This window comes from Heptranchias perlo, chromosome 19, assembly GCF_035084215.1.
Source record: "Heptranchias perlo isolate sHepPer1 chromosome 19, sHepPer1.hap1, whole genome shotgun sequence".
Classification (NCBI taxonomy): domain Eukaryota; kingdom Metazoa; phylum Chordata; class Chondrichthyes; order Hexanchiformes; family Hexanchidae; genus Heptranchias; species Heptranchias perlo.
In genome coordinates this window covers 44,245,311-44,270,521 of record NC_090343.1, presented here as the reverse complement: position 1 = coordinate 44,270,521, position 25,211 = coordinate 44,245,311, and the positions used below count along the sequence as shown (strand labels likewise).

The window sequence follows — 25,211 nt, the reverse complement described above, 5'->3', positions numbered from 1 at the left end:
CATGTGTGAAAGGGGACTGAATTTTTCAGTGTGTTTTTGTTAACAGATGTGAGGTTTTCAAGAGGTGGCATTTGAACCTATTTTAACGAGGAACCTTTCCCCAGGCTCAGCCTTGGGTGTGAAAGCTTGTGCTTCTTGTAATATTTTGATGTGTCACAAAATGTTTTGGGTCACAGGTAAGGTCATTGTGCCAAATGTCAGGGGCGCACCTAGCAATTTGGAGTTCGTACACACACCAGACGGCCCATTGTCTCTCTCTAATGCATCTCAGATTATGTAAATATGGAATCCATTGCTTTTAATGTGTTCCCACTGCCACTAAAACACTGGTAATTCCCTAAAGTTCCAGTCTCCCCAGTGCTGTCCCTCAGAGACTGCAGCTGGGTCCAGCTCACCTCACAGTGGGTAGTAGTATTGGGTGCTTCCCCTGAATTGATGTTCTGGTGCCTCAGCAAAATCAATTTGCACACCTTCATTGCGCAAATCCCCGTTTGAGTTCCTCATCGTCACGGTGAGCTTGTTTATTGAGGGATTCACCCTTTTTCTCTCCCACAGTTCTTTGCTTGGCTTGCTCTGTGGAGAGTTGAAAAAAAAACAGATCAATTTCAAACCAATAAAAGGGAGTCGCTGCATTCGTTGGATAGCGAGGAGCTGTGGCCTGTCACACATTGCATTGACTAGGTGTGAACCATCAACTCTCTCACTGCACAAGCTGCTACCTTTTCTCTTTAAAAAATGGTCTGAATCCTGAGGTCCGAATGCTGCTAAAATTCAGATTTTCTCCCCAAATTTTACTTTCTTCAGAATACCCGTCATTCCCAGCAGGGAATTGGAAAACGTTCTGGAGATTCCCTGAAATTTGCCTGAACTTTATGCAACTATGTATATAACTATATACACAGGCGGACACTCACCACTCACTCAGAATCACTCACCACTCACTAACTCACTCACCACTCACTCAGAATCACTCACCACTCACTAACTCACTCACCACTCACTCACTCGCTCACTCATAACCTCTCATCACTCACCACTCACTCACTCCCTCTCATCACTCACTCACTCACCACTCACTCACTCAGAATCACTCATCACTCACTCACCACTCACTCATTCAGAATCACTCATCACTCACTCATTCAGAATCACTCATCACTCACCACTCACTCACTCACTCACCACTCACTCACGCAGAATCACTCACCACTCACTCACGCAGAATCACTCACCACTCACTCATCACTCACTCACTCACGCAGAATCACTCATCACTCACTGACTCGCACTCACTCACGCAGAATCACTCATCACTCACTGACTCACTCAGAATCATTCACTCACTACTCACTCACTCAGAATCACTCATGTACTCACTCACTCACTCACTCACGCAGAATCACTCACTCACTCACCACGCACTCATGCAGAATCACTCATCACTCACTCACTCACCACTCACTCACTCAGAATCACTCACCACTTACTCACTCACCACTCACGTACTCACTCACTCACGCAGAGTCACTCACTCACCACTCACGCAGAATCACTCATCTCTCACTCACTCTCACTAACTCAGAATCACTCATCACTCATGTACTCACTCAGAATCATTCACTCATTTACTACTCACTCACTCAGAATCATTCACTCACTCACCGCTCACGCAATCAGAATCACTCACCACTCTGTTCTAAATTGGATAGACAGGTGGAGAAGGATAGAATACTGGAGCCTGATCTTCAGTTGCTTCCAAGCCTTTATTCACAGCTCCACATTACACCCACACCACACCCTAGATCAGCTCTCCTATAAATGGATACAAGAGAGCTCCCAATTGATACCCACCACCTGAATACAATTAACACTAATTGATACAAATCACATGGATACAATTAACACACTCATGCAATCACTCAACCCTCATTCATTCAGAATCACTCACTCCTCCATTTAGAAGAAAGGAAGAATGTTCATTTATATAGCACCTTTCATGTCCTCAGGACATCCTAACGAGCTTTATAGCCAGTGAATTACTTTTGAAATGCAGTCACTATCCTTTTGTAGGCAAACTTGTCAGCCAAATTGCGCATAACAAGATCCCACAAACAGCAAATAGATGAATGACAAATTAAGCTGGTTTGGTGGTGCTGATTGAGGGATAACTGTTGGCCGTGACACCTGTTCTTCTTCTACATCCACCTGTGAGGGCAGACGGGGCTTCGATTCATTGTCTCATCTAAAGAACGGCACCTCTGACAGTGCAGCACTCCCTCAGTGTTGCACTGGAGTGTCAGCCTGGATTTACTTATTTACTCACTCACCCATTGACATGCTAGCAATGGGCCCTTTCAGTCATATGTAGTCCTTTTAAGGCCACTTCAGAGGGCAGTTAAGAGTCAGCCATGTTAGTGTGAGACTGGAGTCACATGTAGGCCAAACCGGGTAAGGACGGCAGGTTTCCTTCCCTAAAGGACATGAGTGAATCAGTTGAGTTTTTAACGACAATCCGACAGCTTCATGGTCACTTTTATTTCCAGATTTTTAAAATTGAATTCAAATTCTCAAACTGCCATGTTGGGATTTGAACTCATGTTCTCTGGATTACTAATCCAATAATATGGCCACTACATTACTGTACCTATTTGAATCTAGGTGGCAGAGGTGAAAGATCATTGCTTGACCCACTGCCCCACCTCTAGCCCTTGCTTGTAGAATTCTTTTTGCAATACCTTTTCACATTCAACCAGAATACACTCAAACAACTAAAGAGCAAGAGTATTGTGCCCATCAAGCCCCCCCAAAAAAGGTAGGCCAGGGAAGAAAAAAAAACTAAATTTAAATCAAAAATGTTTTGTCCAACCTTCTCTTATTTAAGGGGCACTGACTTGTGCTGGGATACAGGTCCATGGGTACCACCAAACCTCCAGTACAGGCCCATTCTTCATGTGACTCGACTATTCCAATGCTCTCCCGACCGGCCTCCTACTAAGAAATGTTGGTAGTCAGAGGGATTTGGGTGTCCCTGCACATGAATCACAGAGAGTTAACATGCAGGTACAGCAAGCAATTAGGAAGGAAAATGGTATGTTAGCCTTTATTGCAAGGGGGTTGGAGCACAAGAGTAAGGAGGTCTTGCTGCAATTATCTAGGGCTCTGGTGAGACCACGCCTGGAGTACTGTGCACAGTTTTGGTCTCCTAAGGAAGGATATACTTGCCTTAGAGGGGGTGCAACGAAGGTTCACTGGATTGATTCCTGGGATGAGAGGGTTGTTCTATGAGGAGGGATTGAGTAAAATGGGTCTATATTCTCTGGAGTTCAGAAGAATGAGAGGTGATCTCATTGAAATGTATAAAATTCTTAGAGAGCTTGACAGGGTAGATGCTGAGAAGCTGTTTCCCCTGGCTGGAGAGTCTAGAACTAGGGGTCATAGTCTCAAGATAAAGGGTTGGCCATTTAGGACAGAGATGCGGAAAAATTTCTTCACTCATGGGTCGTGAATCCTTGGAATTCTCTACCCCAGAGGGCTGTGAATGCTCAGCGGTTGAGTATATTCAAGACTGAGATTGATGGATATTTAGACACTAAGAGAATCAAGGGATATGGGGATCGGGCAGGGAAGTAGAGTTGAGGAAGAAGATTAGCCATGATCTTATTGAATGGCAGAGCAGGCTCGAGGGGCCGTATAGCTTACTCCTGCTCATATTTTTTATGTTCTTATGTTCTTCAGATGCTCCTTAAAACCTATCTCTTTGACCAAACTTTTGGTCATCTGTCATAACATGTCCTTACGTGGCTCGCTATCAAATTTCGTTTGATAATGCTCCTGTGAAGCACCTTGGGACGTTTTATGACATTAAAAGCGCTATATATGTTGTTGAGAGACGAGGCAGTGAGGACGGGCTACTTCACCATGAGGCAATATCACAGCGCGGCACATCCTCTTCCACATTTCTACACATTCAAGCAACGGCCACTGGATTGTGAGCGGGTATGATCCCCAGGTTGATCGCTTTTTTTCCTCCTTCCCTAGTCCGGGGGCACTGAGGTCAACTGTAACACCTCACGCCTCTGAATCAGAAGGTTGTGGGTTCAGAGTCCCACTCTAGGGACGTGAGTGCAAATTCGAGGCTGACACTCTGGTGCAGTACTGAGGGAGTCTTTCGAATGAGACGTTAAACTGAGGACCTGCCCGCCACCTCAGGTGGACGTAAAAGATCCCACGGCACTATTTGAAGAAGAGCAGGGAAGTTCTCCCCGATGTTCCGGCCAATATGCATCCTTCAACCAACATCACTAAAACAGATTATCTGGTCATTATCACATTGCTGTTTGTGGGACCTTGCTGCGTGAAGAGGAGGTGAGCACGAATGGTATCGGGCACTATTGTAAGTGCTGCAGGAAAAGACTGTCACCTGGTGACAAAAAGGCAAGCACGTGTAAAGAGTTGTGGGGAGGGGAGCTTGGGCAATTTGGGGATTTGCAGCTAGGGGAAAGGGTGACCTGACCCATGTCAAGCGTACATGTTCTCCTCATTCCGCCCTAGTGCAGCAAATACTGATTCAGTTTAAGTATTCAAAAGGGAAATCGATTGATTCCTAATCCAGTGGGGTGAATGTGGGGGGGGGATTGGGACAGGACTGTGAGAGAAATGGACGATGGAGCAAGTTTGGATGCCCCTCTTCTCACTCTTACGTCCTTGAGTTCCGATCTCTGCCCGAGACATAATATCTGTAATCATTCTATATTTTTTAGGGGACTTTGAAGTCGTAAAAGCTGGTGACCTGATAAAAGATGTCGAGTGTCTGTGTAAAAAAGGGAGGCATTGTGCCAATAGAGACTGTGAGGTCTGCAGGAACGATGACATTTGCCCGCAAGGATCTGGAGTCAAAACACCAGGTGAGATGCCAGTACGTCGGTGTTGGAGAACGGCTGAAATATTCTCCAGTTTTGTTGATGGCCTTTGGGGAGTAGGGAGCATTTATTCAGAATTTTAACTTAGGAGGTTGAACGATTGGGGTAGTCAATGAAGGGGCAGATTGTACATGTCTGTGGAAGGAGCGGGTTTCATAATACATGCTTTACGTTCTTATTAGACTTGTTCAATGCCTTAAATCCCGATACATTGACCTTAATGTGCCAAAAGGTGAGATGTTCCCAAAGCCTGGCCTCAAGTTTGTACACTTCCTGTTGAGCACCAAAGTGGGACTTCTTACTGGAGAGGAAACTGGACAGAAACTGCTCCTGCATCACAGCCTATCAGCCGGTTTAATGAGCAACGCTGACAGAGGCCTGGGAGGAGATTGACTGCCTGCCCCCTCAGCCAGTGTGATCCAGGGAGAGCTCGGACAGCATGAAGGGGGAGATTGTCTGGTCATTCAGCCGGTGTGGTCCAGCGAGAGCACGGACAGTATGAAGGGAGAGATTGTCTCCGGTCATTCAGCCGGTGTGGTCCAGGGAGAGCTCGGACAGTATGAAGGGAGAGATTGTCTGGTCATTCAGCCGGTGTGGTCCAGGGAGAGCTCGGACAGTATGAAGGGAGAGATTGTCTGGTCATTCAGCCGGTGTGGTCCAGGGAGAGCTCGGACAGTATGAAGGGGGAGATTGTCTCCGGTCATTCAGCCGGTGTGGTCCAGGGAGAGCTCAGACAGCATGAAGTGGGAGATTGTCTGGTCATTCAGCCGGTGTGGTCCAGGGAGAGCTCGGACAGTATGAAGGGAGAGATTGTCTGGTCATTCAGCCGGTGTGGTCCAGGGAGAGCTCGGACAGTATGAAGGGGGAGATTGTCTCCGGTCATTCAGCCGGTGTGGTCCAGGGAGAGCTCGGACAGCATGAAGTGGGAGATTGTCTGGTCATTCAGCCGGTGTGGTCCAGGGAGAGCTCGGACAGTATGAAGGGGGAGATTGTCTGGTCATTCAGCCGGTGTGGTCCAGGGAGAGCTCGGACAGTATGAAGGGAGAGATTGTCTGGTCATTCAGCCGGTGTGGTCCAGGGAGAGCTCGGACAGTATGAAGGGAGAGATTGTCTCCGGTCATTCAGCCGGTGTGGTCCAGGGAGAGCTCGGACAGCATGAAGTGGGAGATTGTCTGGTCATTCAGCCGGTGTGGTCCAGGGAGAGCTCGGACAGTATGAAGTGGGAGATTGTCTGGTCATTCAGCCGGTGTGATCCAGGGAGAGCTCGGACAGTATGAAGGGAGAGATTGTCTGGTCATTCAGCCGGTGTGGTCCAGGGAGAGCTCGGACAGTATGAAGTGGGAGATTGTCTGGTCATTCAGCCGGTGTGGTCCAGGGAGAGCTCGGACAGTATGAAGTGGGAGATTGTCTGGTCATTCAGCCGGTGTGGTCCAGGGAGAGCTCGGACAGTATGAAGTGGGAGATTGTCTGGTCATTCAGCCGGTGTGGTCCAGGGAGAGCTCGGACAGTATGAAGTGGGAGATTGTCTGGTCATTCAGCCGGTGTGGTCCAGGGAGAGCTCGGACAGCATGAAGTGGGAGATTGTCTGGTCATTCAGCCGGTGTGGTCCAGGGAGAGCTCGGACAGTATGAAGTGGGAGATTGTCTGGTCATTCAGCCGGTGTGATCCAGGGAGAGCATGGATTTAAAACCAGATCCCACAGGTGAAAAGGATGGCGTTTTAACAAACTGCATAATCCAGTTCCCCCCCTCCCCTGCCACATCATAAAAAGATCTTCACCCCCAAGCCCCTGAGATGAAAAGGGTGATGGTGTCTAATCCAGGGTGTAACTGGATCCAGAATAAGATTGTTCTTCATGTCACTGTGTTTTATTGTATGAGGGTACATCATCTGTTATGGTTTCTTCTTCATTCTGAGTTTATCCTCTTTCTCTCCTCCCTTCTTTCCCAAGGGCACTGCCTCTTACTACGGTACAGTCCCACAGGTACCAGCATCCCTTTGGTGACGTACCCAATGCTCAAGTTTGAACTTAGGTGCTGGCAAGTTATTAGGTCACGGGGTGGGGCATCACAGTCAATCCCGATCCTACTACACACTTTCCAACAGGGATCACCGGATAGTTATCAGGAGCAGGAATCTTGGCTGTTTCCCACCCCCCCACCCAATTCCTAGCCCAGGGCATTAATGCCAACTACCACTCAGCACAGTGTGCGAGTCAAAGCTGGAGCCTTCTGGGTCGGTACGGGTCAGGACCACATCACAAGGTACAATCACCCACCATAGCTCAGTGTGTTAAAGTGCCAGGAATTTCTAGCTTGCAAATCAGAAATCCTCTGGTGTAAAATGAGGAGATTTGGTGCATTTTTTGATCAGTATCAAGCGTGCGACTTTAGATCATTTTATTTTTTGAATAAATTATTTTGGGTTTTGATAGTGTAGATAGGGAGAAACTTTTTCCACTGGCAGGAGGGTCAGTAACCAGAGGACACAGATTTAAAATAATTGGTAAAAGAACCAGTGGGGAGATGAGGAGAATTTTTTTTACGCAGCGAGTTGTTACGATCTGGAATGCACTGCCTGAAAGGGTGGTGGAAGCAGATTTAATAGCAGTTTTCTAAAGGGACTAGGATACACATTTGAAAAGGAAAGATTTTCAATGCTATGGGGAATGGGACTAATTGGATTGCTCTTTCAAAGAGCTGGCACAGGCACGATGGGCCGAATGGCCTCTTTCTGTGCTGTAAGATTCTGTGATTCTATGAATTATTAGTAGGATTCTCAGGATTTCTGTGCCTGTGCTTTTTTCATGGGTACATGAGCGTTCACTATTAATATAGGGTTTGCAGCCGTCAGATAACAAAACCAACAGAACAGGTCTGAAGATGGTTGCTGCTCAATTTGTAATCATGTCATTTTCTTTAATCACCTGGCCAGGGGATCGAAAATACAACGGAACAATATGTGAGGAATGCAAGGTTGGATTCTATTCTGACGTGACATCTTCTACAGAGCCCTGCAGGAAATGGATGGAGTAAGTATCCAGTTTCACATTAACACCGGGCCAGAGCTTTACAAGAATGACACCTTAACTGACCCTTTCCTAAGATGGATGACCCTGCTTCCACCTCCCCTCACTGGAGGTTATCGTGGTTGCACAAGTAGAGCCCTGGTCACACTAATGATGTGCACGGTACTTCCATGCTTGGCATTTAGGGTTGCCAACTCTGGTTGGACATATTCCTGGAGGTTTCATCATATGACCTCCTGCCCCCAACCACCCCGCCCCCACACTCCCGCCATTATTTCCCCCGGGTTTGCTCGCAGCAGTGTCCTGGAGATTAGTGTTTAATTCTTGGAGACTTCAGGGCAATCCTGGAAGGTTGGTAACCCTATTGGGATTAGATATTAATCCTGTCTGGTACCTGGCCATAAACCCAAACATATCCAGTGAGTTTTTACAATTCACATCTTGGACATTAGACAGCAGAATGTATCATCTGGGGCATTGCAGAGTTGGTAGATTCTCCAAAAAGCCCATCAGAGTAGAAAGTGGCAGTGGAGAATGGGGATAACAACTGTGTTTAGAGCTGGAGAGAGGCCAAGATTTGTGTCTCTCTCTTTATTCCTTCGTTGAAGCACATTTTAAAATTTGCTGACACATCTATTTCTCCCAGGAGCCTACCCAACCAATGATAGTTTTACCTGCAGGACTAACTCCCTCCACTGGTTTAGAACATGTCTGCCACATGTGATCTGAACAGGAAATAAACAGGACAGACTGCAATCCTGTAAAAGGACGGACTTCTCTTAAATTTCAATTGAAGGTAGTTACAACCACAGACACACACACACACACACCTATTGCATTTCTTACACACACAAGTACACATACATACACAGACACAGCCACCCTCTGCACACTTCTTCACTCACACCTCTAGCCAAGCTGTTCCAGTACAGCTACAACACTGGCATCTACCCGACAATGTGGAAAATTGCCCAGGTATGTCCTGTCCACCAAAATCAGGACAAATCCAATCCGGCCAATTACCGCCCCATCAGTCCACTCTCAATCATCAGCAAAGTGATGGAAGGTGTCGTCGACAGTGCTATCAAGCGGCACTTACTCACCAATAACCTGCTCACCGATGCTCAGTTTGGGTTCCGCCAGGACCACTCGGCTCCAGACATCATTACAGCCTTGGTCCAAACATGGACAAAGTAGCTGAATTCCAGAGGTGAGGTGAGAGTGACTGCCCTTGACATCAAGGCAGCATTTGACCGAGTGTGGCACCAAGGAGCCCCAGTAAAATTGAAGTCAATGGGAATCAGGGGGAAAACTGTCCAGTGGCTGGAGTCATACCTAGCACAAAGGAAGATGGTAGTGCTTGTTGGAGGCCAATCATCTCAGCCCCAGGACATTGCTGCAGGAGTTCCTCAGGGCAGTGTTCTAGGCCCAACCATCTTCAGCTGCTTCATCAATGACCTTCCCTCCATCATAAGGTCAGAAATGGGGATGTTCACTGATGATTGCACAGTGTTCAGTTCCATTCGCAACTCCTCAAATAATGAAGCAGTCCGTGCCCGCATGCAGCAAGACCTGGACAATATCCAGGCTTGGGCTCATAAGTGGCAAGTAACATTCGTGCCAGACAAGTGCCAGGCAGTGACCATCTCGAACAAGAGAATCTAACCACCTCCCCATGACGTTCAACGGCATTACCATCGCCGAATCCCCCACCATCAACATCCTGGGGGTCACCATTGACCAGAAACTTAACTGGACCAGCCATATAAATACTGTGGCTATGAGACCAGGTCAGAGGCTGGGTATTCTGCGGCGAGTGACTCACCTCCTGACTCCCCAAAGCCTTTCCACCATCTACAAGGCGCAAGTCAGGAGTGTGATGGAGTACTCTCCACTTACTTGGATGAGTGCAGCTCCAACACTCAAGAAGCTCGATACCATCCAGGACAAAGCAGCCCGCTTGATTGGCACCCCATCCACCACCCTAAACATTCACTCCCTTCACCACCGGCGCACTGTGGCTGCAGTGTGTACCATCCACAGGATGCACTGCAGCAACTCGCCAAGGCTTCTTCGACAGCACCTCCCAAACCCGCGACCTCTACCACCTAGAAGGACAAGAGCACATGGGAACAACACCACCTGCACGTTCCCCTCCAAGTCACACACCATCCCGACTTGGAAACATATCGCCGTTCCTTCATCGTCGCTGGGTCAAAATCCTGGAACTCCCTTCCTAACAGCACTGTGGGAGAACCGTCACCACACGGACTGCAGCGGTTCAAGAAGGCGGCTCACCACCACCCTGAATGAGCCAAACGTAGAGATTTTGTAATATTCTCACCACATAGATCTGCAAGAACATGGAACCGGCAGTGTCTATAGGCCAAGAAAATACAGAATCTTTTGCTAAATTTGATGCGTTTTCTTAAAAGAAGCCAAGTTTCTGGCAGCTGTGCGTTGCTGCCACTATCAGGTCAAGAATAGTACTGCAGCTCCAGTGTCCCAGCAGCAGGAACAGTCTGCGGCCCATTCTTGGAGGTTCACTCAGAACAAACTGCCCCCCTTCTCCCCCCCCAGCGCAGCAACCCACTCACCGACCATGAAGGACGTTAACCTCAACTGACGTGACCCTTGACCCGCAGTGATCCCAGTGCAAGCAAGGTCATGCTAAGAAACCTGGGTATCTCAATGAATTCCTCCCGCAAGTACCATGCAAACCAAAATGTACCAGCGCTTCAGAAAATATAAATGGGAATGTACTTTTTTTGAGAATACAGTAAAAAAAAATCTCTGGTCGATCTCCTGTGGCATTGCACACGACGTATCAAGATTAGTGTAGTCTTCAGGTGAGCCAGGGTTAAAGGGCAGGGGGTTAAAAGAGCCAGGGTGAAAACCCTCAACTCATTTAAAAAATACCTGGATGCGGACCTGAAGTGCCGTGACCTACAAGGCTACGGACCAAGTGCTGGAAAGTGGGATTAGGCCGGGTGGCTCGTTTCTCAGCCGGCGCGGACACGATGGGCCGAATGGCCTCCTTCTGCTCGTAAATTTTCTATGATTCTATGATAATATGACCAGGATGTACAGACGTACATCAGTCCTTATTTTTATATAAAACTTTGATTTTGTATCATCATTTAAAAAGCAAAACTCACGGCAGTTTGTGAAGTAGAGAAGTAGAGTTGGTTGGAACACAGGAGTTTCTCACCAGTACAGGCCGAGGAGCTGGGAGACTCAAAATTGAGGCGCTACAGCACCACCACTGGCAGGAGGGTGTAATTACAGCGTGACACATTTACATTGGCAGTTTCCGTTATAAATGTAGACATAGGAATTTACAATGGAAAAAGTTGACCCAAAATTGACAGGAATCTATAATACATTATCGATGTTTGGATATAATAAGCTGACATCTTAGAATCATAGAATGGTCGCGGCACAGAAGGAGGCCATTTGGCCCATCGAGCCTGCGCCGGCTATCTGCAAGAGCAATCCAGCTAGTCCCCCTCCCTCGCTCTTTCCCGATAGCCCTGCAAATTTTTCTCCTTCAGGTACCTATCTAATTCCCTTTTGAAAGCCACAATTGACCCTGCTTCCAGTACCCTTTCAGGCAGTGCATTCCAGATCTTAAACCACTCGCTGCTTAAAAAAGTTTGTCCTCATGTCGCCTTTGGTTCTTTTGCCAATCACCTTAAACCTGTGACCTCTGGTTCGCGACACTTCCGCCATGGGATCAGTTTTTCTTTATTTACTCTGTCTAGACCCTTCATGATTTTGAACACCTCTATCAAATCTCCTCTCAATCTTCTCTGCTCTAAGGAGAACAACCCCAGCTTCTCCAGTTTATCCACGTAACTGAGGTCCCTCATCCCTGGAACCATTCTAGTAAATCTTTTCTGCACCCTCTCTAAGGCCTTCACATCCTTCCTAAAGTGCGGTGCCCAGAATTGGACACAATACTCCAAGTGTGGCTAAACCAGTGTTTTATAAAGGTTCAACATAACATCCTATGCCCTCTATGCCTCTGTTTATAAAGCCCAGGATCCTGTGTGCTTTCTTAACCGCTTTCTCAACCTGTCCTGCCACCTTCAATGACCTGTGTAGATATACCCCGAGGTCTCCCTGTTCCTGCACCCCCTTTAGAGTTGTACCATTTAGTTTATATTGCCTCTCCTCATTCTTCCTACCAAAATGTATCACCTCACATTTTTCTGTGTTAAATTTCATCTGCCACGCGTCCGCCCATTCTACCAGCCTGTCTATGCCCTCTTGAAGTCTATCACTGTCCTCCTCACTGTTTACTACACTTCCAAGTTTTGTGTCCTCTGCAAATTTTGAAATTGTGCCCTGTACATCCAAGTCCAAGTCATTAATATATATCAAGAAAAGCAGTGGTTCCAGTACTGACCCCTGGGTAACACCACTGTACATCTCCCTCCAGTCTAAAAAACAGTCGTTTACCACTACCCTCAGTTTCCTGTCACTTAGCCAATTTTGTATCCATATTGCCACCGCCCCATTTATTCCATGGGCTTCAATTTTATTGACAAGCCAATTATGTGGCATTTTATCAGACGACATTTGAAAGTCCATATACACAACATCAACCACATTGCCCTCATCAACCCTCTCTGTTACCGTATCAAAAAACTCAATCAAGTTAGTCAAACACGATTTGCCTTTAACAAATCCGTGCTGCCTTTCCCTTATTAATCCACACTTGTCCAAGTGACTATTAATTTTGTTCTGGATTATTGTTTCTAAAAGTTTCCCCACCACCGAGGTTAAACTGACTGGCCTGTAGTTGCTGGGTTTATCTTTACACCCTTTTTTGAACAATGGTGTAACATTTGCAATTCTCCAGTCCTCCAGCACCATCCCTGTGTCTAAGCAGGATTGGAAGATTGTGGCCATTAATTCTGCAATTTCCACCCTTACTTCCCTCAGCAACCTAGGAAGCATCCCCTCTGGACCTGGTGACTTATCTATTTTAAGTTATGCCAGCCTTTCTGGTATCTCCTCTTTATTAATTTTTAGCACATCCAGTATCTCAACTATCTCCTCTTTTACTGGGGCTTTGGCCGTATCTTCTTCCTTGGTAAAGACAGATGCAAGTACTGATATAGTCCCTCTGCCATGCCTTCTGCCTCCATGCATATAGCTCCTTTTTGGTCACTAATTGGCCCCACCCCTCCTCTTACTACCCGTTTATTATTTAGATGCCTATAGAAGACTTTTGGATTCCTTTTATGTTAGCTGCCAGTCTATTCTCATACTCTTTCTTTGCCCCTCTTATTTCCTTTTTCACTTCTCCTCTGAACTTTCTATATTCACCCTGGTTCTCAAATGTATTATCAACCTGACATCTGTCATACACCCCCTTTTTCTGCTTCATCTTGCTCTCTACCTCTTTCATCATCCAGGGAGATCTGGCTTTGGTTGTCCTACTTTTCCCCCTCATGGGAATGTACCTAGTCTGTACCTGAACCATCTCCTCTTTAAAGGCCGCCCATTGTTCAATTACTGTTTTGCCTGCCAATCTTTGATTCCAATTTACCTGGGCCAGATCCGTTCTCAACCCACTGAAATTGGCCCTTCTCCAATTGAGTATTTTTACTCTAGGTTGCTCTGTGTCCTTTTCCACAGCTAATCTAAACCTTATAATACTATGATCACTGTTCCCTAAATGTTCCCCCACTGACACTTGCTCCACTTGACCCACCTCATTCCCCAGAACCAGATCCAGCAATGCCTCCTTCCTCGTTGGGTCAGAAATATACTGATCAAGAAAGTTCTCCTGAACACACTTCAGAAATTCCTCCCCCTCATCGTCCTTTACATTGTTACTATCCCAGTCTATATTAGGGTAGTTGAAGTCCCCCCATTATCACTACTCTATGGCTCTTGCACCTCTCTGTAATTTCCCTGCAAATTTGCTCCTCTATATCCTTCTGACTAGTTGGTGGCCTATAGAATACACCCAGTGGTGTAATGGCACCTCTATTGTTTCTTAACTCTAACGAAATAGATTCTGTCCTTGACCCCTCCAGGACATCCTCGCTCTCCAGCACTGCGATATTCTCCTTAATCAATACTGCCACCCCCCCCTCCTTTCGTTCCTTCCCTATCTTTCCTGAACACCTTGTATCCAGCAATATTTAGTACCCAATCCTGCCCTTTTTTGAGCCAGGTCTCTGTTATCGCCATATTCCCATGTGGCTATTTGTGCCTGCAGCTCACCAACCTTATTTACCACACTTCGTGCGTTTACACACATGCACTGTAAGCCTATCTTAGACCTTCTCGTATTCTCCCTTAGTCTGACCCCACTTGATACCCCACTATTTCTTACTCTAGTGTTATCTGTCTCTCCCAATCCTTTTTGCACCTTGTTTCTCCTTTCTGATGCTGCATCCTGATGCCCATCCCCCTGCCAAACTAGTTCAAGCCCTAACTCTACCTTTGCTACTTGAACAAAATTGGTTCAATTCACAATTGTGCATTTCTAGCTGACTTATCAATACGGTAAAACTGTTACAGGAATAACGAGAATTGATGCTGTGGGGTCAAAAGCTACTGGTTGTAACTTGGCTATGAGATCCCCAACAGTGCCCCAATGGCTTAGCTGGTGAATGCGCAGCCACGTGTGGTACAAAGTGATGTCAGCTGTGACCAGTGGTAGAGCAGGGGAGTTCTCCCCAGTGTCCTGGCCTAGATTTATCCCTCAACCAACATCATGTGGTCATTATTACATTGTTGTTTGTGGGATCTTGCTGTGCACAAATTGGCTGCCGCATTTCCTACGTTACAAGAGTGACCACCTTTCAAAAGTACTTAATTGGCTGTAAAGCTCTTTGGGACGCACTGAGGTTGTGAGAGACGCTAAATAAATGCAAGTTCTTTCTTTCTTTCTAAAGGTAAACAGAGCAGGAAGGTCCCAGGTTTGATCCCATGTTTGTGTTGAGTTACCTGCCCTCAGTCAGGTACAGACACCACAACTGATCTCCGTGTCCCTGGGCAAGTCATCTGGTGACCCTGCTCCTGATTGCTAACCAGTGACCTGCGTTCAAAAGTGTGCATGTGCAGATGTTGGGGTAGAGCGAGATAGGGTTTGGCCGTGATGCGCCCAAAGTGGAACAATCACTGTTTAGGCTGGCACGTGAAGAATGGGCACTTGGGTGAGGTGCTGGAGAACTGCTGTCACCTGCGGGACTGCACTCCTGGAAAAGTCGGTGCCCGCAAGAGAGGAAGAGAGAGGTGAAAAGGGAAATAAAAATCCCAGCAGCCGAGCCTGACCCAGTCCTTACCTGATGCTCACACGGTGCACTCCAAACAGGAGCAGCGATTCTGGCTGAATGTCCCCTTCTCTAATCCAGTGGTGCTGAGGCCAAGTGTAGCTCGCTGCCTCCATCTTAACCAAAGATCAGTGAAAGTTTGGAGCAGGGATTGATGCTGAGACCTTTGTGGCCTGAACCGCTGAGTGCTGAACTATCCGTGCGGGGGGGAGGGGGCAGTTTCTGTTGGTAGTAATGGCCATTTGTTCCTTTTCAGCTGTGCGTCACTTGGACTAGTAACAGCGAAGCCCGGCAGCTCACAGACCGATGTTGCGTGCGGTGAGCATCTCCACCATATCGAGTTTGGTTCCCTGGACGATGTGGAAACTTTATAAATTTCTTTAAAAAGTGTTGTTTAAAAGTTGTTTTCCCTTATTGGCCCTGGGTTTTTCTTGTCTCTCTCAAGAGATTACATGGGCGGGAGGGGGGGGGGGGAGGGAGGGGCGGGGTGAGGAAGGGTCCAGTCAGCATACTCCAGGCATCATGAGGCGTGGGACAGGCTTCATGGACCAGTTGGTCTTTTCCTGCCCGCCATTTTCGTATGTTGGTGAGTGCTGTGGGTGGGACCATTGAACGGATGGGGAGGGGTGAGTCTGACTGCCCTGTTACTGGGGCATTGATCAATCTGCCGACAACTGGCCTTTCGCTCGACGTGAAATGTGCACGGAGACCAGGAAATGGAGCTCCCCTGTCCGGGTGTGGAGCTGGTTTACAGGTGTTCACACTCTGGGAACCGAGGTTGTTCTTGTTGATCTGAGAAAGATCAGATGAGGATCCTAAACACCCACTCCCTCCACCACCTCAAACACCCACTCCCTCCACCACCTCAAACACCCACTCCCTCCACCACCTCAAACACCCACTCCCTCCACCACCTCAAACACCCACTCCCTCCACCACCTCAAACACCCACTCCCTCCACCACCTCAAACACCCACTCCCTCCACCACCTCAAACACCCACTCCCTCCACCACCTCAAACACCCACTCCCTCCACCACCTCAAACACCCACACCCTCCACCACCTCAAACACCCACTCCCTCCACCACCTCAAACACCCACTCCCTCCACCACCTCAAACACCCACTCCCTCCACCACCTCAAACACCCACACCCTCCACCACCTCAAACACCCACTCCCTCCACCACCTCAAACACCCACACCCTCCACCACCTCAAACACCCACTCCCTCCACCACCTCAAACACCCACACCCTCCACCACCTCAAACACCCACTCCCTCCACCACCTTAAACACCCACTCCCTCCACCACCTTAAACACCCACTCCCTCCACCACCACCTTAAACACCCACACCCTCCACCACCTTAAACACCCACTCCCTCCATCACCTTAAATACCCACTCCCTCCACCACCTCAAACACCCACTCCCTCCACCACCTCAAACACCCACTCCCTCCACCACCTCAAACACCCACTCCCTCCACCACCTCAAACACCCACTCCCTCCACCACCTTAAAAACCCACTCCCTCCATCACCTTAAACACCCACACCCTCCACCACCTCAAACACCCACTCCCTCCACCACCTTAAAAACCCACTCCCTCCATCACCTTAAACACCCACACCCTCCACCACCTCAAACACCCACTCCCTCCACCACCTCAAACACCCACACCCTCCACCACCTCAAACACCCACTCCCTCCACCACCTCAAACACCCACTCCCTCCACCACCTCAAACACCCACTCCCTCCACCACCTCAAACACCCACTCCCTCCACCACCTCAAACACCCACTCCCTCCACCACCTCAAACACCCACTCCCTCCACCACCTTAAAAACCCACTCCCTCCACCACCTCAAACACCCACTCCCTCCATCACCTTAAACACCCACTCACTCCACCACCTTAAACACCCACTCCCTCCATCACCTTAAACACCCACTCCCTCCACCACCTTAAACACCCACTCCCTCCATCACCTTAAACACCCACTCCCTCCACCACCTTAAACACCCACTCCCTCCACCACCTTAAACACCCACTCCCTCCACCACCTTAAACACCCACTCCCTCCATCACCTTAAACACCCACTCCCTCCACCACCTTAAACACCCACTCCCTCCACCACCTTAAACACCCACTCCCTCCACCACCTTAAACACCCACTCCCTCCACCACCTTAAACACCCACTCCCTCCACCACCTTAAACACCCACTCCCTCCACCACCTTAAACACCCACTCCCTCCACCACCTTAAACACCCACTCCCTCCATCACCTTAAACACCCACTCCCTCCACCACCTTAAACACCCACTCCCTCCACCACCTTAAACACCCACTCCCTCCACCACCTTAAACACCCACTCCCTCCACTACCACCTTAAATACCCACTCCCTCCACCGCCTTAAACACCCACTCCCTCCACTACCACCTTAAATACCCACTCCCTCCACCGCCTTAAACACCCACTCCCTCCACTACCACCTTAAACACCCACTCCCTCCACCACCACCTTAAACACCCACTCCCTCCACTACCACCTTAAATACCCACTCCCTCCACCGCCTTAAACACCCACTCCCTCCACTACCACCTTAAATACCCACTCCCTCCACCACCTTAAACTCCCACTCCCTCCACCACCTTAAACTCCCACTCCCTCCACCACCTTAAACACCCACTCCCTCCACCACCACCTTAAACACCCACTCCCTCCACTACCACCTTAAATACCCACTCCCTCCACCAACTTAAATACCCACTCCCTCCACCCCCTTAAATACCCACTCCCTCCACCACCTTAAACTCCCACTCCCTCCACCACCTTAAACTCCCACTCCCTCCACCACCTTAAACACCCACTCCCTCCACCCCCTTAAATACCCACTCCCTCCACCCCCTTAAATACCCACTCCCTCCACCCCCTTAAATACCCACTCCCTCCACTACCACCTTAAACACCCACTCCCTTCACCAACTTAAATACCCACTCCCTCCACCCCCTTAAATACCCACTCCCTCCACCCCCTTAAATACCCACTCCCTCCACCCCCTTAAATACCCACTCCCTCCACCCCCTTAAATACCCACTCCCTCCACCCCCTTAAATACCCACTCCCTCCACTACCACTTAAACACTCACTCCCTCCACCACCCCCTTAAACACCCACTCCCTCCACCACCTTAAACACCCACTCACTCCACCGCTTTAAACACCCACTCCCTCCACCACCTTAAATACCCACTCCCTCCACCGCCTTAAACACCCACTCCCTCCACCACCACCTTAAACACCCACTCCCTCCACCACCACCTTAAACACCCACTCCCTCCACTACCTTAAACTCCCACTCCCTCCACCACCTTAAAAACCCACTCCCTCCACCACCACCTTAAACACTCCCTCCCTCCACTACCACTTAAACACTCACTCCCTCCACCACCATCTTAAATACCCACTCCCTCCACCACCTTAAACACTCACTCCCTCCACCACCTTAAACACCCACTCCCTCCACCACCTTAAACACCCACTCCCTCCACCACCACCTTAAACACTCACTCCCTCCACCACCTTAAACACCCACTCCCTCCACCACCTTAAACACCCACTCCCTCCACTACCACTTAAACACTCACTCCCTCCACCACCTTAAACATCCACTCCCTCCACCACCTTAAACACCCACTCCCTCCACCACCACCTTAAACACTCACTCCCTCCACTACCACTTAAACACTCACTCCCTCCACCACCACCTTAAACACCCACTCCCTCCACCACCTTAAACACCCACTCCCTCCACCACCACCTTAAACACTCACTCCCTCCACTACCACTTAAACACTCACTCCCTCCACCACCACCTTAAACACTCACTCCCTCCACCACCTTAAACACCCACTCCCTCCACCACCTTAAACATCCACTCCCTCCACCACCACCTTAAACACTCACTCCCTCCACTACCACTTAAACACTCACTCCCTCCACCACCACCTTAAACACTCACTCCCTCCACCACCTTAAACACCCACTCCCTCCACCACCACCTTAAACACTCACTCCCTCCACTACCACTTAAACACTCACTCCCTCCACCACCACCTTTAACACCCACTCCCTCCGTCACCGGCGCACTGTGGCCTATCTACAGGATGCACTACAGCAACTCACCAAGACTTCTTCAACAGCACTTCCCAAACCCGCGACCTCCACCACCTAGAAGAACAAGGGCAGCAGGACAATGGGAATGCCATCACCTCCAAATTCTCCTCCGAGTCACACACCATCCTGACTTGGAAATATGTCACCGTTCCGTCATAGTTGCTGGATCAAAATCCTGGAACTGCCTATCCAATAGCACTGTGGGAGCGGCTTCACCACACGGACTGCAGCAGTTCAAGTAGAAGGCTTCTCAAGTGCGATTAGGGATGGGCAGTGGTCCTGCTCCAGGAGCCACAGCATTTATGTAGCTGGTCCAGTTTAGCTTCTGGTTCATGGCATCCATTGTGGTGTGGATCAATATCCAGTTCAGGATCAGATTAATAAACGTTGACCTTTCATTTCAGATGTCCCGTTACAGGACTGTAGACCTTGCGGAGCTGCAATCGGCTGTTTGGTTGTGATTCTTGTCTTAGTCATAGTTTTATTTATCTGCAGCAGGATGGGTGAGTGTTCAATACTGACAGTTATTGTGACTTTTGTGGTGTTTTATAATAGGACCCGCTGAGCTGGGTATTCAACGTAAGGTGCATTTGTGGTTTACCCAAATGATCTTTGTTCAGCCGACCGGGTAACTAGGTTTACCATTCTTTGGACTGGACAGCCTGGATTTTGACCCAGATTTCTGGAAATTACTAAAAAGTAAACCAGACACCAAAGTCTGGTGTTAAAATAAAAGCCTGTTCACATTGTTCACTGTCTAATAGTGTAGAGGAGTTATCAGTTATTATGGTTTCAGTCAATTTCAATGAGCAGCAAACTCAAGTCCTGATCCTGATTGATATTATCTGTCTTTAGTTTATTAAAACACTTATGCTTGACTGCACTTCCTGACTGCAAAACCTTACTTCCTGTCTACAAAACCTTACTTTCTGTTACCATTGTTTTTGTCACACTGTCGTGCCAACTTTTTCCATCATAAAATTCCTATGTTCACATTTATAATATAAACTGCCTATGTAAACTTGTCACAGATGTTAGGCTAACTGGTCTATAGTTATCTGCTTTCTGTCTCACTCCCTTCTTGAATAGGGGTGTTACATTTGCGGTTTTCCAATCTGTTGGGATCTTACCAGCATTTAGTGAATTCTGGAAGATTACAACCAATGCATCCACTATCTCTGTAGCCACTTCCTTTAAGACCCTCGGATGCAAGCCATCAGGTCCAGGGGACTTGTCAGCCTTTAGACCCATTAGTTTACCTCGTACTTTTTCTCTAGTGATAGTGATTGTTTTTAGTTCCTCCCTCCCCTTTGCCCCTTGATTTTCTACTGTTATTGATATGTTATTAGTGTCTCCTTCTGTGAAGACAGATACAAAATATCTGTTCAATTCCTCTGCCATTTCCTTGTTTTCCATTATTATTTCCCCAGTCTCATCCTCTAAGGGATCAATGTTTACTTTAGCTATCCCCTTCCTTTTTATATACTTGTAGAAGCTTTTACTGTCAGTTTTTATATTTCTTGCTAGTTTACTCTCATAATTTATTTTCTCCCTCTTTATTATTCTTTTAATCATCCTTTGCTGGTTTTTAAGGTTTTCCCAATCTTCGGGCTTACCAGTAATCTTTGCCATGTTGTATGCTTTTTCTTCTAACCTGATACCATTCTTGACTTCCTTAGTTAGCCATGGTTGGTTCACCCTTTTTGTGGAGTCTTTCCTCCTCACAGGGATATATTTTTATTGCAAGTCATAAAATATCTTTTTAAATGATTGCCACTGCTTATCCACCATCATACCATCTAATCTGTTTACCCAGTCCACTTTAGCCAATTCCACCCTCATTCCTTTATAATTGCCCTTATTTAAGTTTAATACAATAGTTTCAGACCCAAGATCCTCGCTCTCAAACTGGATGTGAAATTCTATCATGTTATGATCACTGCTTCCCAAGGGATCCTTTACTTTGAGATCATTAATTAATCCTGTTTCGTTACCCATTACCAGATCCAAAATGGCCTATTCCCTGGTTGGTTCCCTGACATATTGGTCTAAGAAACAATCCCTAATACAATCTATGAACTCCTCCTCAGGACTATTTTTGCCAATTTGATTTGTCCAATCTATGTGAAAGTTAAAATCGCCCATGATTATTGCATTACCTTTTTTACAAGCCCCCCTTATTTCCTGATTTATATTGGGTAAATTTGCCTGGAGATGCAATGATTAACAGGTGATCTGGTCAAAGAAAATTGACTAGGTAGTTAGGAACCACTTTTCCCTCTGGTAGGGGAATCTGGAAGAAGAGAATGTAATCTGAAAACCTATTGAAAACCTTTACTTAGTTGACAAGAAAAAGAATTTGAGTGAGTCGGTGAGGTAAGAGGATATCCATATCCCAATAACAGGTGTGGCTTTCTCTGCAGGTTATCTGAATCAAGCAATGGACGCCATTCGAAGACAGGTTTGTATTTTCAGTTATTTCTGTAGAGCCCAGTAATGGCCAACAGCGAGATGGTGCTTCTGCCTGCTCGGTGTGTGAGAGCACCTCATACGGAAATATGCTTCACCCTTGGCGCCCCCGGGGGCAGCAGAGCTGGAGCAGCGGTGCGAATGAGTGGCTCAGGAGGCGCCAGCCGCCATTTTATTTTGGCTGTGAGCCGTCCAGCCACCCTTGCCTGTCCAGGGCACTCCTAACTCTCGGGATGAGCCCAGGAATCCCGGCCTGTCCGGTGCACTCCCAGCAATTGAGGCGTGTCCAGCAGTCAGGAATGCAATGGCGAATTGCAGCTCTAATATACAGATGAACTGGAACGTTCCACGACTGTTTGCCAGTTGCCAACGGTGTTGTGAGATTCAACCACAATGATAACCTGGCAGATTCTACCTGCAGCAGGAGATAAGACTGTTCCAGAACTGCTTCCATTTAGGTCAGTATAATTGCGACATAAAGCTCTGTGCAAACGTGCAAGAATGTAGAACTCGCTACCACAAGGAGTGGTTGAGGCAAATAGCATAGATGTATTTAAGGGGAAGCTGGATAAACACATGAGGGAGAAAGGAGTAGAAGGATATGCTGATAGGGTTAGATGAAGTAGGGTGGGAGGGGGCTGGTGTGGAGGATAAATGCCAGCATAGACCAGTTGGGTCGAATGGCCCGTTTCTGTGATGTAAATTCTATGCAATCCCCCCCTCACGTGAACACTGCTCTTTTGTGTGTTTTTTAGATGAACAGACGATTGGAACAGAAGGACGAAGACCCGGAGAAGGCAGCCCAGGAAGCTCAACTGGTCGATCGAGTGCATATCGGGCAGATGGAAAACGGACAGAACGAGAACCTGCACGGGGGGATTCAGGAAGTGGGCAACGATAGCCACCCCTCCAAGGAGGAGGAGCAGAAACAACCAGCCCAGCCTAACACCCCGATGGGGAGAGACGGCTGCGTCTCTGGACAGGGCGCTAACGGGAACGCGGGAAGGGAATGGACTGAGTAAAGGCATTATCGCGAGTCGGTGGCTGAAACAAAATCCTTCAGGAGTCAAAGAATTTTCCTGGGAATGCTACTGAATTTGCTTCAATACTGAATATTGTAGAAGTGTTTAATTGTGCGCTCAGTACATTATTTCTATAATCTTATACCCATTAAGCCCCACGCAGTATAATTCACCAGGATCGTTATTCACCAGTACAGTACGCCAAAGGATGACTATTCCGTTATCAGTGACCACGCTACAGGTTGGTCTCTCTAATACTGATTAGTTAACGGATATTTATTGTTCCTGTCCAAAGTCCTTTCGCTTGTACAGGTGCATTGATTGGTGAATCTCGTATCAAACGTGCCACTATGTTTTTGTGAAATTGGGTGAGGTTACTACAGGAACATGTTGATGATGCCGGACTAGGGAGAGTGAGAAACAATCCAGCCTGTCTTCACATGGCTCATCGATGCCTAGCGACCCCCTGCTGGAAATTGAGCTTATGTGGATGTCGGGGGAAATAGGTTTGGGCTTGACAGCACACAGTCGAGGAACACGCCAACTCGCCGTCCAGGCTCTTGCGCAAGAAATGGACACTTGCAAGAGGCGCTGGAAGGGCTGACAGTGCTCGCGGAGCTCCACACGGTACCAGAGGGACTGACAGTGCTCGCGGAGCTCCACACGGTACCAGAGGGACTGACAGGGCTCGCGGAGCTCCACACGGTACCAGAGGGACCGACAGTGCTCGCGGAGCTCCACACGGTACCAGAGGGACCGACAGTGCTCGCGGAGCTCCACACGGTACCAGAGGGACCGACAGTGCTCGCGGAGCTCCACACGGTACCAGAGGGACCGACAGTGCTCGCGGAGCTCCACACGGTACCAGAGGGACCGACAGTGCTCGCGGAGCTCCACACGGTACCAGAGGGACCGACAGTGCTCGCGGAGCTCCACACGGTACCAGAGGGACCGACAGTGCTCGCGGAGCTCCACACGGTACCAGAGGGACCGACAGTGCTCGCGGAGCTCCACACGGTACCAGAGGGACCGACAGTGCTCGCGGAGCTCCACACGGTACCAGAGGGACCGACAGTGCTCGCGGAGCTCCACACGGTACCAGAGGGACCGACAGTGCTCGCGGAGCTCCACACGGTACCAGAGAGACCGACAGTGCTCGCGGAGCTCCACACGGTACCAGAGGGACTGACATGCTCACGGAGCTCCACACGGTACCAGAGGAACTGACAGTGCTCGCGGAGCTCCACACGGTACCAGAGAGACCGACAGTGCTCGCGGAGCTCCACACGGTACCAGAGGGACTGACATGCTCACGGAGCTCCACACGGTACCAGAGGAACTGACAGTGCTCGCGGAGCTCCACACGGTACCAGAGGAACTGACAGTGCTCGCGGAGCTCCACACGGTACCAGAGGGACTGACATGCTCACGGAGCTCCACACGGTACCAGAGAGACCGACAGTGCTCGCGGAGCTCCACACGGTACCAGAGGGACTGACAGTGCTCGCGGAGCTCCACACGGTACCAGAGGGACCGACAGTGCTCGCGGAGCTCCACACGGTACCAGAGGGACCGACAGTGCTCGCGGAGCTCCACACGGTACCAGAGAGACCGACAGTGCTCGCGGAGCTCCACACGGTACCAGAGGGACCGACAGTGCTCGCGGAGCTCCACACGGTACCAGAGGGACTGACAGTGCTCGCGGAGCTCCACACAGTACCAGAGGGACCGACAGTACTCGCGGAGCTCCACACGGTACCAGAGGGACTGACAGTGCTCGCGGAGCTCCACGTGGTACCAGTGGGACCGGCAGTGCTCGCGGAGCTCCACACGGTACCAGAGGGACTGACAGTGCTCGCGGAGCTCCACGTGGAACCAGAGGGACTGACAGTGCTCGCGGAGCTCCATACGGTACCAGAGGGACTGACAGTGCTCGCGGAGCTCCACGTGGAACCAGAGGAACTGACAGTGCTCGCGGAGCTCCACACGGTACCAGAGGGACCGACAGTGCTCGCGGAGCTCCATACGGTACCAGAGGGACTGACAGTGCTCACGGAGCTCCACACGGTACCAGAGGGACTGACAGTGCTCGCGGAGCTCCACGTGGAACCAGAGGAACTGACAGTGCTCGCGGAGCTCCATACGGTACCAGAGAGACTGACAGTGCTCGCGGAGCTCCACACGGTACCAGAGGGACTGACAGTGCTCGCGGAGCTCCACGTGGAACCAGAGGAACTGACAGTGCTCGCGGAGCTCCACACGGTACCAGAGGGACTGACAGTGCTCGCGG

At 48.9% G+C, this 25,211-nt stretch overlaps 1 protein-coding gene across 1 annotated transcript in view; it reads left to right on the top strand.

The window, feature by feature from the left end:
* Positions 1 to 23,722, top strand: part of LOC137335327 (tumor necrosis factor receptor superfamily member 5-like) — a 72,697-nt gene extending 48,975 nt beyond the window's left edge. The window contains exons 4-9 of the mRNA XM_068000647.1: positions 4,761 to 4,904; positions 7,854 to 7,950; positions 15,502 to 15,563; positions 19,835 to 19,933; positions 21,854 to 21,891; positions 22,655 to 23,722. Of these exons, the coding sequence (XP_067856748.1) occupies positions 4,761 to 4,904; positions 7,854 to 7,950; positions 15,502 to 15,563; positions 19,835 to 19,933; positions 21,854 to 21,891; positions 22,655 to 22,921 (707 nt within the window). The 3' untranslated portion in view covers positions 22,922 to 23,722. The remainder of the gene's footprint in view (positions 1 to 4,760; positions 4,905 to 7,853; positions 7,951 to 15,501; positions 15,564 to 19,834; positions 19,934 to 21,853; positions 21,892 to 22,654) is intronic.
* Positions 23,723 to 25,211: the final 1,489 nt, after the last annotated feature.